Source organism: Xenopus laevis, chromosome 3L (genome assembly GCF_017654675.1).
Source record: "Xenopus laevis strain J_2021 chromosome 3L, Xenopus_laevis_v10.1, whole genome shotgun sequence".
NCBI classification, from domain to species: domain Eukaryota; kingdom Metazoa; phylum Chordata; class Amphibia; order Anura; family Pipidae; genus Xenopus; species Xenopus laevis.
This window is the reverse complement of record NC_054375.1, coordinates 122,364,519-122,382,148: the sequence shown is the minus strand read 5'-3', so window position 1 is coordinate 122,382,148 and position 17,630 is coordinate 122,364,519. Positions and strand designations below refer to the sequence as shown.

The window sequence follows — 17,630 nt, the reverse complement described above, 5'->3', positions numbered from 1 at the left end:
TTTAAGCTGGCCAACTACGTCAAATTGTATATATATATATACACACACACACTCTCTAGGAATGAGTTAGAAAGTTAATTTAGATTGCAGAAACTGGTTAAAAATACAAATACTATTGAGTTTGCTGCCCTCTGCTGGTTCCATTTGACTATAGCTTTCATTTTAAATGATGGCCGGTCACCCTAAGAAATAATTCCAAATCTGATTTTATGGTGTTAGTCAAGTAAAATAAACTTCACTCACACTATATAAATGATTTAAATCTTGTTTCTTTTAGTCTTGGAATTCACAATCATAGCAAGCAGGTAGCAGCCATTTTTGTGGTGTTATTGAGGCAAGCATTGTATCTCCCCAAAATCTTGCCAAAATAAGGGACCTGATGTCCATGCGCTGGCTACACAATTAGATGATGAGGAGAAAGGGGGAATGTGGGGATGGCAGTAACATCTAGGAAGTGCAGACTGAAAAGTGAAAAGGGGTTGTTCACCTTCCAAACACTTTTTTCAATTCAGTTGTTTTCAGATTGTTCCCCAGAATTAAAGACTTTTTTCAATTACTTTCCATTATTTATTTTTTACTGTTTTCCCAAAATCTTAGTTTAAAGTTGAATGTTCCTATCTCTGGTGTTTGAGTCTGGCAGCTCAGTAATTCAGGTGCAGATTCTGAACTGTTACAATTTTGCTACATTAATTGATACATTTCTCAGCAGCATCTCTGGAGTATTAGCAACTATTGTATCAATTCTAACAGCTGTCTGTAATAAAACCTATAGATTCTACTCAGAAGGGACAAAGATACTGTAAATGTTTCAACTAGATGTATCAATTTAGAACAGTTTACAGGGTCGACGACCCCCCCCGAGCTGCTTTAGAAGGCGAAAAATTAAACTTCAATATTAGAAAAACGTTGACACGTAGAAAAAAGAAAGTAATTGAAAAAAGTCGTTATTTCTGGTGATCTATCTCAAAACAACTAGTTGTAAGAAGGTGAAGAACACCTTTAAGGCATAGAGGTGGGACAGACAATATATGATTGACAGCTCAGACTTTTAAACCAGTTTATAACTATGGTTTATAGTTATGGGTGTTTTATTCATGTTTAATTTGAAATGGGCTTTTATTATACAGCTTTTTATGTCTAGGTGACAGATGCCCTTTAAAGGGGGTGGTTAACTTTTAGCTGGACTCACCGACCCCCATCTAAAAACAAATGCTCTGTAAGGCTACAAATGTATTGTTATGGCTACTTTTTATTACTCATCTTTCTATTCTGGCCCTGTCCTATTCATACTCCAGTCTCTTATAAAAAATAAGTGCGTGGTTGCTAGGGTAATTTGGACCATAGCAACCAGATTGCCAAAATTACAAACTAGAGAGCTGCTGAATAAAAAGCTAAATAACTCACAAAACACAAATAATACAAAATGAAAACCAATTGCAAATTTGCAAATATCACTCTCTACATCATACTAAAAGTTAATTTAAAGGTGGACAACCCCTAATCAAGTAATGAAATGATGGTCCTTCATCACATCTACATATATGTATATTTAAATTACCAATTGAGTCTTGCCAACAGAACCCTGCAAAGTCAAAGAATAAAGAAATAAACTGTTATGTTGAAATTATACATCATTGTGAAAGTCATATTTATTTTAGGCTTTGCTCACAATTTAAGTGTGCATCAAGAATCTGCAGTGTGCACATCTCACCCCATCACAATTGTTTCAGTCTCACTCTTACTTAGACTCAAAGATTTCCTCCTTGGAAGAGACAATCTAACCACTTCTGGATATTTAAATTCAAGAACATGTGAAGCCTACATTTTCCTACCATGTATATAAATTGGACATATCTTCCACACCTATGCCACATCATTTGTACTGGATATAACCCATCCATTTGCCAGCGCAATCACATTTTTCTATAACAAATAGCAGCTTTCACCCAGCGGCCATTTTCCCTCTGTCACATCATCAGTAAGATTGGCATCTGCAAAGAGGACATGTATGATGTAAAGTTCATGTAATGCAGATTTACTCAGGCACAACATACTATGATAAAACGTTCTGCTGGGGTTGAACAGTGCAATGTTTAAACTGAGCTCAGGGGACGTGGTTAGGAGAAAAAAAATAGGATCAGACAGCTGGATCAGAGTTTCTATGGGGGCCAGCAATGCCATCTCTTCATTGGCTGTTAAACTGGAGGGTATGTTTAGTAATCTGCGCTGAGAAGAACTGAGCATGCTCATAAACCAACAGCCAAAGCAAATTCCTGAAGGGGGGGCGGAGTGAATTAGAGAAGGAATTTGTGGATGCTGCAGCCTTACTGTTAACCATTTAACAACCAGAGTGGTAGTTATCTAAAGATTTCAAAGAGGCTGTTCACTGATTACATTTTTGTGTGTGGGGGGGTTGCATGTCCTTTAAACTGCTTTACATGGAGTTCATTAATGTATAATTTCCAGAAATTCAATTTAAAAAAAGGAAAAGAATAAACTTTGCAGTATATAGAATCTTTAATCATTCAGCTAATGCCGAAACAGCCAGCTTTTGGTAATATTCAGCCCATCAAATACTCACAAATAACCAAAGTTATCCCCAGTTTGGGGATTGGAAGTGTTGTCAGTCACACAATCCTAGCCTGGGCCCAGTGGACTTTCCCTGTGATATGGGCACAAAGTGAAGCATATCTGGGCTCCTTGTTCCATTTTAATGCATATATTTGGCCAAACAATGCTACACACGGTATGATCCAATGTAGCCTCTTTATAAAGACTTAATACCAAATGAGCTCTCATACACCAGACCTGAGATGTATAGACTGCTAGCTGCACAGTCATACATTTACTTGATTAATCAAAGGATTTTCTTTGAAAATATGCAGTAAAATCTGTGACAGAGTCTTATGCCCAACCCACTAATTTGTGCAACATTTACTCCTTCTGTGACTATTTTACTTACACTTTCCCCCATATGTAATAAAAGACACAAAGCTTGCCCAACCCATAGCAACCAATAAGATGGTTTCTTTTAAATAGGTAACCGGTAAATGCTTTCTCCTGATTGGTTACTACAGTACTGCACATCTAGCCAGGGGTTCCATATGGTACCAAATTTGTCAGGGCAACCCTGAGCTTCATATGTTGACTTTATCAATGGAAGAATTCCATTTACATAATCAACATATTTGCCTTTCTTTGGAGGGAGAGAGGCCATCCATCTCATGATTATTATTCTCCTGGAGTAATAAAGGAGGGATCTTACTAATGATTTTACTCTATTTGTGGGAATGAGGCTACCAGGCTCAGTAAGCATATTTTTATGAGAGAGGATCGGGGGAAGGGCTAACATTTCCACAATATGTTTGGTAACAGCCGACCAGTACCGATTATTATTATTAACATGTATTTTTAGAGCACCAACATATAAAATGAATGTGCCTATACAAAGAAATCAGACGAATTACATACATAGAACATACAGAGTACCATACATAACAACCAGTACAGGTACAATAGATGAGGATGGTCCTGTGCAAAAGAGCTTACAATCTAAAGGGAAGGGAATGAGACACAAGGTGTGGGAGTGGCAAGATCAGAAATAAGCTGGTAAGAGATGTAAATCTTATCTAAACAGAGTGAGGGTAGGCTTCTCTAAATAGAGCTGGCCATAGATGTTGAGATTTTTAAAAGATCCAATCCTCATCGTGAAACCACGATTTTCTCGGAACGATCATACGAATTGACCATCAACTAAAAAGACCAATTTGCCAGGAAAACAAAGGGGATCTGCCTGCTTGGCCCTGCAAACATAGATAGATTGCACTGGGGCCGACAAAGATTTTTTGACCTGGCCGATCAATTTCCTGACAAATGTCGGACGAAAAACTGTAAGATGTACGATCGTTCCAATCCCACTAACCGCACGATAATTTAGAAGGATTGGTCGGACTTCCCTAAAATCGGTCGTTCGGCAAGAAGAATCGTCGCATCTATGGGGAGCTTAAGTGTTTTTTAAGAGATCTTTTGAAAGCAGAATGGTTGGGAGACAGTTGGACTGACTGTGGGAGAGAATTCCAGAGGAGGGGCACAGCCCTTGCAATGTCTTGAATGTGAGGAGGTAATGAGAAAAGAGTTGAGGAGCAGGTCAGTAGAGGAGTGTAGATAGTGGTTGGGTGAGTAGCAATGAATGATGGACAAGTCCATATCATGTGCCAATAGGACCTGTCATGATCTCCACATATTTTGCATGTTGGGGAGGGAATTTTGCCCATACAGTAAGTGTAGTCTATTACAGGTGAGGTAAGTCCTCAGTATAAATTTGTGTTGGATCAGCTTGTCTCTAGCACAGATCAGAAATTGCTAAGGGCAGGAATATCTCTTCTCCATAATGTTAAGGCTGAGGAGAATTTGGACTGGTGAACATTTATAAATGCATACAGGATGGAAACCATTTTGGAAGCCACATGGGTCAATAAACTGCCGACTTGGTCTGTCAGCAGCTTTTATAGGCCAGTGTATGGGGCCTTTATAGTGTACGGCCACCTTTAGATAGTAACTTTCGCCATAACTACAGAGACAGAGCAGGGCCTGAATTACCATTTCTTATTAGTTGAACCTACAATAGCTATTACTCTGTCCTACACTGGCTCACATTTCTCTGAATCGCCTTATGGTCAAAGAGACCAAGAAAACTGTGCATAATAAACTACATTTTCAAAACATGGTTTAAAAACAGCCAATATGCCAGGGTAGATAATTAGACGGGGAAACTGCTTCTTCCGGCCCGTTTGGTACAGAACCTATTTCAGCGATTCTATGGTTCGCTGAAATTCTTTGCGCTCGATTATCCATCCTTCTCTGTAATCATCTACTTTCTCCTGCCTCTTATAGAGCGTCGTGGTCACTCGCCGAAGCGCTACGCATGCGCCCCGCCCCTTTTCAAAGTTTTTATCGTCGATTGGCCTTACTAGAACGCCCAGCCTCGGCGGAAGTGAATTTCCACCGGACTTCCTGTCGTGTGGAGCCGCGCGTTGTCTTCGGATCTAGTTTGTAGATTTCGCGGGCATCATGGTGAAACTCACGGCTGATTTAATCGAGCAGGCTGCGCAGTACACGAACGCGGTGCGAGACCGGGAGCTGGACCTCAGGGGTGAGGAGAGAAGAGAATGGCGGCTTTTGTTGATCTGCTTGGGAGACGCACAGCTGCCAATTGTTCTCGTTTCCAGAGAGCTTTATTTTTTTTCTCCTTTTTAAATGTGTTTTATTTTGTTTGTAATCATTTCTGAAAACTGGTTATTACGGCTTAAAGGGGTTGTTCACCTTTGAGATAACTTTTAATATGATGTAGAGACTGATATTCAGAGACAATTTGCAATTGGTTTTCATTTTTTGTTATTTGTGGTTTTTGAGTTATTTAGCTTTTTATTCAGCAGCTCTCCAGTTTGCAATTTGGTTGCTAGGGTCCAAATTACCCTAGCAACCATGCATTGATTTGAATAAGAGACTGGAATAGGAGAAGCCTGAATAGAAGGATCAGTAATAAAAAGTAGCAATAACAATATATTTGTTGCCTTGGGGTCAGGCCCCGGCGACAAATTGCTTCTTCTGGGCAACTAATCTCCCCAAACTGCCTCTCCGTCGGCTAAAATGTAAATCGCCAGCAGAATGGCACTCAGAGCGATTTGTTTTCCGAAGTCGTCCAAAGTTATCTCATCAGGCGACTTCGAAAACGAATCGCTCAGAGTGCCATCCTGCCGGCGATTTACATTTTAGCCGTCGGGGAGGTAGTTCGGGGAGATTAGAAACTCCGAAGAAGAGATTTGTCCCCGGGCGACTAATCTCCCTGAATCTGCACGTGTGCCCTGAGCATTTGTTTTTTAGGAGGGGTAGTTTTATTACAGCTAGGCTGAATGCTTCCTATACCTGATCAATGCATAGAATATCATTGTTAGGAAATCATAGTAATGCCGTTTAAAGGGGTTCTTCATAGTGATGTGTCCGATACCCTCACAGGTTCAGGCCAACCCCAGTCTAGGTTGGGATATGAATAGGGGAGGCCTGAATAGAAAGAGGCGTAATAAAAAGTAGCAATAACAATACACATACAGCCTTACAGAGCATTTGTTTTTTAGATGGGGGTAGTGACCTCCATTTGAAAGCTGGAAAGAGTCGAAGAGAAAGGCAAATAACTACAAAAATGCTTTAATTAGCAATTCTATAACTTACTAAAAGTTAATTCAAATTCAAGCACCCCTTTAAGCAGTTCTCTGTAAAGTGGACATTTCCCTGGGTTGTCTGTAAGGCTAAAGCTGGTTATACATAGGGGGATCCGCACGTTTGGCGACATTGGTCTGATCGTGGGTCCTAGGGCCCAATGATCAGATAACAACAAGAATAATACGGGCGGTTGGATCAAGGACCCCATCAACAAACCAATGCAGCCCTCGATGAAGAATTTTAAACCCGTCCAATCAACATCTGCCTGACTTTTGATCAGGAAAGCCCATTGTAGGGCCCCCATACACTGCCCGACTTAATCTGGCATTTTATATCTGTCCGCGCATGGGGCCTTGACACATTTACAGTAGTTTTTGTGTAAATTTGGTGCTTAGACAAAAATCAAAGTGACTTAATTTGCTAACCCCTGGGCAGGGGTCAAGATAGGAGGACTTAAAGGCACCGTTCCTTGGCCCAAGAAGTAAAGAAATTCTGGTCTGTATTTGAAGTTGACACAAAAGAATTGTGTTGGGGGTTGCCCTAGGAAAGCTTTTGATATTGTATATTGATGGTAAAGACATAGTGACATGTTCCTGTTAAAACCTGGAATTTGTCACTATACCTTTAAGCATAAGTGTAAACTTAGAGGATATTTGAACATATCCGTGTATACTTCTTTGCCTCCCGGCCACGCAACTATACCAGGTGTAGTATTTGCTGGGCTTTTTATTTTTTGTTTACTCGTCTCTGGGACATCACTGAATATAACGTGATAGAATTTGGAATGTAGTGCTAAATGCAGCCTAGTTGCGCAAACCTACTTGGAGATTACAGTTTTTTGTTTATTTAGGAACCATATTCAGGAACTCATTACAGTCGCAAGCTGAAAGTATTCTGGCTACAGAGCAAGGCAGTTTATGATACAAACTTTACAGCCACTGTCAGGCTTTGCTGCTAATAGTGTCAATGGCTCCAGATTCAAATGTAATGTAGAATTAAGTGTCATCATATGTCATACATAATGCCCTTGTCTGTTCTCTCACACAGGCTACAAAATCCCAGTGATTGAGAATCTTGGGGCAACCCTGGACCAGTTTGATACAATTGATTGTTCAGATAATGAGATTAGGAAACTGGATGGATTTCCCCTATTGAAAAGACTCAAAACCCTCCTAGTAAACAATAACCGAATATGGTGAGTTTTGCTTTTATTCTAGCTATCCACTATTGGTTCTTATGCTGTGATTATCTGTACATATAACTTATTTGACAGCGATTTGGAATCCTCCGTATCAGCCCACACAAATCAGAAGTCTTAGGTGTTATTTACTAAAACTCAAATTTATCTCCTATTTTTATTAAACCAAGCTCAGGCAAACTCCCATCCATGATTTTATCTTATTTATCAATAAAACAACTGGAAAAAGTAGGGTCGGAAAAAACTCTATAAAATCTAGCAACTCAAATCATATGAGTTTTTCAGGTTTGACGCCCAAATTGCTCAACTTTTTTTTGGGTTATCTGATGAAACCCACTGCAGATCACAATATCTTTAAATTGTAAAAGGGACATCTGCCATTGACTTCTACATGACCTCGTCAGGATTTTAAGATTCGGACTTTAAGCAGCTCCGTGGTATAATAAATAGCGGGGAAAAAAATTCCTCTAAAAATTAGTTTTTGCCCAAAATACTTAGACCAGAAAAAAAATCGAGGTTTACTAAATAACCCCCTAAATCTTGTCATTTAAAAGCTCCAGACATTCTTAAGGCAAGAAAGTGTTTCCAGCTAAAGTATTTTATGTGGGGTTTTGCTTAAATTTAAATGCCATTTTGTGGCCAGTGTTTATTATAATCCTTTGGTTCTATAGCATAGACTTTTCACAGGGAGTTTTAGAAATTGTTCATTCGTCAATTCATGTTCTGCTCCAGTGGAGCTTACAGTCCACTATGGTGACTTTCATCAGAAACCAGTATATGTATTTTTGTGTGAGAAGACACCAGATTACTTGAATAAAAATCATGCAGATACAAGGAGAACACACTCGATTAAAATCATACCCAGGACCTCAGCAGTGCTACCTAGTGCATCACAGTGCTACTCAATACTAATATATAATAATCATACTAATAATAAGTAGGATTTAGGAGAGGGCAAGGGTCCTCGTGCATACCGGAGGCCACATCATTTTGCTTTTCACGTTATTCCTGAAATATGTTGCAGTGAAAATGATAGGGTCAGTAGATAAGTCAGTAGTATGAGCGCTTAGTATTCGGGCATCTTAAAGTGAAATGGCATCAAAATCGCCAAATTCTATGAATCTAATATCTTGCTTATATCTGTTAATCCATTACAATATTCGTATTGTTTCTCCTTCGGTTTTATAGCTGCATGTGCAACACAGTCATCCAGACTTGTCGCTTAATGGTGAAAGCGCAATACAATTCTTCTATATTTTTAATGGGATTCTGTCATGGGAAAACATGTTTTTTTCAAAGCACATCAGTTAATAGTGCATCTCCAGCAGATTCCTGCACTAAAATCCATTTTTCAAAAGAGCAAACAGATTTTTTTTTATATTTAATTTAGAAATCTGATATGCGGTTAGACATATTGTCAATTTACCCAGAGCCACCAGTCATGTGACTTGTGCTCAGATAAACTGTACTTCAAGTTAAAGAGATCACCCAACTCCTGTGATTACAATCTAAACAAAACGGAGCATGTTAAGAGTGTGCAATGTCTCCTTTAATCTTCCCGCTTCGGGCATAGATTCCTTATAATCCTAATGAGAAGAAAGAAAGCAACAGATTTCTTGAGCGGCGGATGAAATTGAATCTCAATCACCTAACAAAACATATGCTGCATACTGTTTGGAATCATCAGCGTATCTTATTTATAGCTAGTGCACATCTGGAGAGACCGCAATAAAGAGCAATAACATCAACCTGAAAAACAAAATTCCATTCACATTTAAATGCAGCCAAACCACATGTAGAAACAGGCAGTGCAAGTCCTTCTCAGTATGGAGTGGCTCCCTTAGGACAGTGTTTTATAAAGGGTTGAATTGAATGATCGAGGGCCTTTCTAGAAGCAAAATAAGTATCTCAGTGAGCTGCAAAGTTGATTGATTCATTGGGTTTTTTTAAAAATAAAACTGACAGAGGTGCCTTATGCTCTGGTTGAAAAAAGCATTTTTATTCCCACTGCACACATAACCTGCTAATGACAAGTAAAGGTACTACGAGTCCTGCATTAAGTCCACAGCATGGCTTGGCTTGTACTCCGTTTAGCACTGTACTTTCTCGAGGCGTTGGGTGAATTTTAACATCAGTATCAACGAAATTAGTAATGAAGCGTATCTCTATAAACATTTATTTATCATGAGCTGAATCATATAGCTCCTTATGCTCACGCAGAGTTCTCTTGACTGTTTGGCCAATTTTTATAATTATATCTTGGTTTGGATCAAGTACAAGGTACTGTTTTATTATTAGAGACAAAGGAAATCATTTTTAAAAATTGGGAGTCTATGGGAGACAGCTTTTCCATAATTCTGAGCTTTCTGGATAACTGGTTTCTGGATAACTTGTCCATATCTGTATAACATTTCTCTATGTTCCCATTGTGGCCCTTGGGGACAGCCTGCTCACTGAAACAATTCATATTTTTGGGTCATACTAGCACAATCTTTATCTGCATTTACTGTGTGGCATCCATTAGCTCCAAATATTACATTATTAAAATTTTAGTGCGACCTCATTGTGCAGCGTAAATGTTTAAACAAAACATACAGATTTACATCAATGTTGGTTGTATTGAATATATCCCTACCCTTTATGTAAATACCAGTGAAAGAAAATGTTTATTACAAAAATAAATGATAGAAAGTTTTTTTTAAAATGTTTGATCTTAGATTTTTTTTTTTTTCCCACAGCCGCATTGGGGAAGGTGTAGAACATGTTTTACCTAATTTAACAGAACTGATTCTCACAAACAACAGTATTACAGAACTGGTAAGTACTACATGTGCATTTGGGCCATTTTACACAAGCACCTTACTCTTTATCTAGAGGTTTTTTCAAATATTAATATTTATATTGCAAAATGATCTTCTCCAGCCTGTTTATGACTCCTTTTATTTAAGTGTGAAAGTCTCTTTGCACTTTTGGGCACGTAGAATCTCAAGCAATCCCTCCACCTTCCATTGCTGCCATCTGTCAGCAGAATATTTCCCATTCATCATTTAAAGGGCAAGGGACTGAAAGTAGGGAAAGTTGACTTTACTGCCACAGTTTTGAGAGTGGCTGTGTGCCATAGGCCTTAAAGGAACAGTTCAGTGTAAAAATAAAAACTGGGGCTGTGCAAAATAATAAATGTTTCTAATATAATTAGTCAGCCAAAAATGTAATCTATAAAGGCTGGAGTGTGCAGATGTCGGAACAGAAAAGAATACTACTTCCTGACTTTAAGGGGGGCCACATGGGACATAACTGTTCAGTGAGTTTGCAATTGATCCTTAGCTGCAGCTCAGATTAAAAAGCAACAGTTATGACCCATGTGATCCCTGAAGTCACTGATTGGTTACTGCCTGGTAACCAATCAGTGGAAACCAAGAGAGCTACAAAGCAGGAAGTAGTGTTCTGTTATGTTAGACATCCAGTCACTCCAGCCTTTATACATTACATTTTTGGCTAACTATATTAGAAACATGTTTTTATTTTGCACAGCCTATCTATTTACCAAGTTTTATTTTTATACTGAACAATTCCTTTAACTCACATCTCCATAAAGCCAGTTCCATTTTCTGTTTCGTGGTTCTTCAGTAATTCTTTGCCAGTCTCACGGTGGAAGAATCTAGAATGTGCTCTTGTCTAGGTACAGTTGCAGTGTCATATGTTTGTCCCCCTGGAATGCAATAGCTGCAAGAACTGAGCTTTTATTGATTATACAATTGTATTTCTTTAGGGTGACCTGGACAATCTAGCACCTTGTAAACAACTCACATACGTCAGGTAAGTGACCTGCGTGCTTCTCGTTTCTATTTTCTTTTCACACTCACATATATGTTAATATATAAAGTGCAGATTCTTTTTGGTAGGTTTTGATGCGGTCCTATGTGTTTTTAGTTCAATATAAGGAGGGTTAGCTTTGCATGGATAAAGAAACGCAAAATAATATTGCTTATAGATGAAGCTATGTACATCAGAGCTCATTGTAGTTGCATATGTCTGGCTCATTTAGGAATGTATTTTTCCCTACAGCCTTCTGAGGAACCCAGTAACAAGCAAGCGACATTACAGAATGTACGTCATTTACAAAATCCCACAGATTCGGGTCCTGGATTTCCAGAAAGTAAAGCAGACGGTACGTTAATGGGGAATTGCACTTAGTTTGGTTTTTTTTTTATCTGTTGGATTTGGGTTTTGTTAAATTCATCTCTGGAGGAAAACGAGTCTAATAGTTCTTTAGTTTTTATCTGATAATGATAGACTCACAAGTTTTCTTACAACTGAGCATGTCTTTTATCACAAGTCCCTGGGCTGTTGAGGCCTCAGATCCTATGGTAGCTGCTGTGAGGTATTTCAGTTCAGGGGTTTAAAGTGTAAACACTGTTCCCCTGAACTAAGAAGACTACTGTGCGCTCAGTCCCATTGCATTTGCTCTTGTTCTCCCTTAACTCTGTATGTGGTATCACTTCAGGAGCGAGAGGAGGCAGCGAATATGTTCAAGGGCAAGCGGGGTGCACAGCTTGCAAAGGATATTGCCAAGAGATCAAAAACGTAAGATACGAATTTTCATCTGTAAAATGGAATTCTCCTTCACAAGCACTCGGGTGGGTGGGGGGTGTATTAATATGGCAAGGAATCTCTCAGAAGCAGAGTATCGGTCAATATGCACATGAGTGTCTGCTTTTTAAAGGGACATTATCATCAAAATAAAGTCTTCCTATATACGTGTCCTGTATAAAAATAGAATAATTAGTATTGTGTGATGCTCTTCTTCAGAAACAGCAAAATTTGCCATGGTTTGTTCTACCACAATGGTAACATTACACGTTGTTTTGTAACGGCACTAAAACTGAGAATATTTTGCGTACATCATTATTGCTGGGGCTGATTAAAGGAGAAGGAAAGGTTAAAACTAAGTAAGCCTTCTCAGAAAGATCCACCTAAATATACCAGTAAACCCTCAAAGTAATGCTGCTCTGAGACCCCTGTCAAAAGAAACACAGCATTTCTTTCCTTCTATTGTGTACATATGGGCTTCTGTATCAGACTTCCTGCCTTCAGCTTAAATCTCCTTGCCCCGGGCCTGAGCATGCTCAGTTTGCTTCCCCCCCTTCTCTGCTGTAATCTGAGCTCAGAGCTATAAGTGAGCAGGGAAAGACTCAGGCAGGAAGTGATGTCACACCAAGCTAATACTGCAGCTGCTATCCTAAACAAACAGAGCTTCTAGAGCTTTTTACTCCAGTATGGTAAATCATTCTACAAAATAAATTTAGCATTCTAGCTTGCACTATTGCAGCTAATCTATTGGCAATAAAATGCCTCCGTAGCTTTCCTTCTCCTTTAAGCCTTAGCTATCAACCAGGAATGTGAACTTCTTTGAGTTTTGTATTGTGGCACCAATACACTATCAATGCAGCTGATTTAGTTATCTAAAGGGAAGTATGTGCAGTGATTGGTGCTGATGCATTTTATAGGGTGACCATATGGCACGTGTCTTTAAACAAACATATTTTCTTTAGAATTTTCTGCAATTTATACTTTGTATTTTTTAGTAAATGGGAACTTTACTTGATGATCTTATCCCTTAACTGACAGACTTGTGTGCAACACTTAAAGGGAAAAAAAATCTAAAGTCTTGCCTTTTTATTTATTACCATTGGTGCAATCAGCAAAGAACATGATTGGTGCAAAATAGCTAAAACAAAGTATTTGTGAAGGTGAATTTCTCTGTATCAGTTGTTAACTAAGATGAGATACTACACTGGTCTTAATTCTCTTTCATATGAAAGAATAGAGAAGCACATAGCGATTAGCTGGGAATGGAAGCACTAATGTAATCCCACTCTGTACTTCAGATTTGTTCCAGGTGCTGGTTTGCCGACAGAAAAGAAGAAAGCTGGTCCCTCGCCAGGGGATGTTGAAGCCATTAAGGTACAGTAAATTTCTGCTGTTCAGTAAGTGTTTTTGTATATCCAACCTGCAGCCAATTTGCTACTAAGCTACAATTGAACCAGCTCTTTGGTTGTTAAAGGACAAGGAAAGGCAAAAAAATAAAATCCTTTTTTTACTTTCTCTAATGAAAAAGAAACCTATCTCCAATATACTTTTAATTAAAAAAATATGTACCATTTTTATAAGAAACCTGACTGAATGCAGTGAAATTCTCCCTTCATTTACTGCTGTGGATAGGAATTGTCAGATGGTCCCTAACTGCTGATCAGGGAAACAATCATACTTATGAACAGCAGGGGGAGCCCCCGCCTTACTTCCCAGCCATGCAGAACTCAAGCAGCTTTGTTTATGACGATCCCTAAGCAGCCCAGACCACACTGAGCATGTGCAGGGTCAGGCAAAGATGTTTAACAAAGTTACAAGATGACAACCCCCCTGTGGCCAACTTTGAAAGCATAAATCATTTGTTTGATTAGGCTTTGTGGTGCAGTAAGTTTGTTTAGTATACAAAATACATCATTTATAGCCTTATTCTATTTTAGACTTTCCTTGTCCTTTAATGGTGCTGGCAGTTGTTTAGCTCCATCTTGAGAGCGATATGTTGGCCATTTACACCGGTGACAGATTTATTTAGGCTTGCCAATTAATAACCATGGTGTATAATGGTGGTTTTTGGCCATTTCTGCCTGCCAGTTTTTCTATTACCTACAAAAAACAAAGCAATGTTAAGAACACACACACACACACACACACACACACACACACCCACCTATGTCTGTATTATAATTATATATAATTCTGGGACATTACACATCTCCTAGCATGGAGAACTTGTGTGTGCTACTGTATTTTAAAAGTTTCAAGCTCCTTTCATAAGGTTATTCCACTAATACTCTGTCTTCATCCTAAAGATAATAATAACCAAATTCCATGTGTTCTGCAGAATGCCATTGCTAATGCAACTACTCTAGCAGAGGTGGAGAGACTCAAAGGTTTGCTGCAGTCTGGTCAGATACCTGGCAAAGATCATATGTTGGGTAAGTTTGTGTCTAGAGTGGTGCCTTACAAATTTGCAGACTGCTGTTCATTGTCCATACGCTCTACTACTCCAGCGTTACCCACACTAACTTATTTTGGTATAGTTGAATGCCACTACAGCCAACCTGTAGGTAAAGAGTATGCTGAACAATATCACTGCCTTTCCGGTATGTGCACACTGAATGTCTGCTGTGTTGTCAGCAACAGGGAGAAAACTTAGATCACAATGTAGTGACTGCCCAATGGTACGATTTGTTCCAACTGGTAAAGTTCATTCCTATGGATAATGTACCTCCCACACAGTTACTAGTTCTTAATATATTGCCAGGCTTTAGTAGCCCTTTAAGGCTTATTGCTACATTAGTCACAGGTGCTCTCCAATTTTCCAAGGAGACTTATTCATTCAACTATTTTCACATTTTCTTACAGCGACATCCGAAGAAGCTGAAGAGGAAATGGATGAAGATGTTGTTACAAATGGATCCTGAGCTTAAGTTTGAGTTGCTAATGTTGATTTTGTTCTTTTGAGATTTTCATTGTAAATGTTCTCCTGTAAATGTAAATCCAATAAAAGTCTGTTTTGTATTTTAATTTTACTGGAGATATGTTTAAATATGTATATTTTTGCTTTAAACTGGATGTGTGTCTGTGCTCTTTATGAATTAGATTTACAAATATTAGGAAATCTGCTGCATCTTTAGTTACGTTGCAGCTGGTCTGTTTAGATCACACACTTCTACTGGGTTTTCAGGGGCTGGTGGAGCTGGAACCCTTTTGATTAACAAGCCTAGCAGTTGTTTTCCATTCTCCTAAATGTAAGGAAACCCCTTTAAGCTACTAGTGCAATAAGTGATTGGCACATACTGCTGTGTAACATGAGAGAGTGACAGAAGAGATCTGTAAGAAGTAGGGATGCGCCGAATCCAGGATTTGGGTTTTTTCAGCAGGATTCGTCTAAATCCTTCTGCCCGGCCAAACCAAATCCTAATTTGCATATGCATATTGGGGGCTGGGAGGTAAATTGTGTGACTTTGTCACAAAACAATGAAGTAAAAAATGTTTTCGCTTCCCACCTCTAATTTGCATATGCAAATTAGGATTTGGGGATTCGGCTGAATCCAAAATAGTGGATTCTATGCATACCTAGTAAGAAGAGATTCCCTCATATGCAGTCTCATCTTTATTAGGTTTATTCTGGCTTAAAAATGCTACACACCACCATTACAGGTTAATCTTACATTCAACTACCAAGCTTTCAACCAGGCTCCACAAACCGTTCTGACACCAGAGAGGGTCTATGAGGAGCTCCAGTAAAGGCTCAATTTCAAGGAAACATTTTTAATCCAGATTAAAATGTAGATATAATTCCTCACTACTTTCATGATGAGTGATTTTCAGAAACCCTGTATACTCCCTCCTTAAATGCATACAAAACTTTTTTTACTGGGTAATCCTTCAAGCCTTCTGTGCTGCTGGTAAATAAGTTCCTGATGCAGAAAAGAATCCGGGAAAGACGCCATCTAAAATCTTAGTGATACTGACACCAGAAATGTACACTTTTTGTATATCTATCCTAATATTGCCTTTGAAAACAACATATAACTTTGCCATAAAGTATTAGCACAATGCTTTTACATTACCTGTCTGATGGCCCATGTTCCTATATGAGGGGGCTGCCATATTTGTGCAGCAGGAGTCCATTAGCATTAGAAACTTTGACTGACAGGCTGAGATGGGGCTGTTGACAAGTCAGATTTAGAAACTTCAACTAACAATAACTTACAAAAACAAACTTCTGCAAAAAAACGATCAACATGACCTATAGGTAACTTTTAATGTGCATTCATATTTTAAAAAGTAGTTTTTTAGTGTCAGTATCACTTTAAAGGCAGCTCGGTAGGAGACCGGTACTGGACATGGACATTCTTGGCTATAGAAACGGGTTTGGAGAAGGGACATGGAGGAGATGATGCAAACAGCTATGGGGGTGATCGGAAAAATGTAATCGCATTCAATTTATCTGTCAAGGAACGTATACGTGCATCGCAACCCTCCCCAGATAGATTTATTTTTGTTTGTAAAACACCCTTATCACACGTATTTAAGCCCACTTTTTATACTGTTGGCATACCTACTAGAGCAGTCATTCCCAACCAGTGACTCATGAGCAACATGTTACCAACCCCTTGGATGTTGCTCCTCCTGGCCACAAAGCAGGTGCTTATTTTAGAATTCCTTATTCCTTGGAGGTTAATTTTGGTTGTATAAAAAACAGGTGTACTGCCAAACAGACTCTCCTATAGGACACGAGTCCTCTTAGGGACTACCAAATAGCCAATCACAGCACTTATTCGGTACCCCTCCCCCAGGAACTTTATGCATGCTTGTGTTACTCCCCAATTCTTTTTACTTCTGAATTTTGAATCTCACATGGAAAAAGTGTTAGGGACCCCCACACTAGAGGAAGAATTAAAAGACCAGTAACATAATATTTTTTTTTTTTTTTAAATTGTTTCTGCTTAACTAATAAAAAATTCACAAAGTCTTTATTAAGAAATTACTTAATGATTCTTTGCTTGCACTCCTCTTTAGAAACGGTGACAGGGTGATGATCTATTGTGCGGTGCTCGATTTCTCCTCCCTGCGAGAGCCACACAATGGAACATTGCCCTGTTGCCGTTTCTGAAGAGAAGCGCAAGCAGAGAATCGGTAGTTAATTTCTTAATAAAGACTTTGCAAATTGAAAGTTAAAACTTCCTTGGTGGGTTTTTTTTTCATTAAGTAGAAACTAATTTTTTTAAAAAAAATTTTCATGTTACTGGTCCTTTAAGCCCTGAAATGAGGAATACCTGTAGGAATCTGTGGCTAATGGAAGCTACTGTATTAATCAAGTGCATCCAAATAATTACTTTATGGTTATCTATCCCTAATTAGATATAGTAGTATGTCAAGGGACTATTTATGTTTTCTGTTATTTCTAGGGTTGCCACCTTTTCTGAAAAAAAATACTGGCCTTCCTATATATTTTTCTTTTTTCCCTATTAATAACATTGGGATCAACCATAATTTTTACCAGCCAGGCAGGTAAAATACCAGCCATGTGGCAACCCTAGTTATTTCTGAGTAAAACAGGAAATTGAAGCTACTTCACGTTTGTTCCTTGTGATTAGATTACCAGACCACAGCTAAT

At 38.7% G+C, this 17,630-nt stretch overlaps 1 protein-coding gene across 1 annotated transcript; it reads left to right on the top strand.

Annotated features, from left to right (window-relative positions):
* Positions 1-4,942: 4,942 nt before the first annotated feature.
* snrpa1.L (U2 small nuclear ribonucleoprotein A'-like) lies at positions 4,943-15,031 on the top strand. The gene is made up of 9 exons (XM_018253274.2): positions 4,943-5,152; positions 7,267-7,414; positions 10,156-10,234; positions 11,187-11,233; positions 11,483-11,585; positions 11,922-12,001; positions 13,306-13,381; positions 14,346-14,439; positions 14,870-15,031. The coding sequence occupies exons 1-9, from the start codon at positions 5,071-5,073 to the stop codon at positions 14,926-14,928; spliced, it is 768 nt and encodes a 255-aa protein (XP_018108763.1). The 5' UTR covers positions 4,943-5,070; the 3' UTR covers positions 14,929-15,031.
* The last annotated feature ends 2,599 nt before the right edge of the window (positions 15,032-17,630 follow it).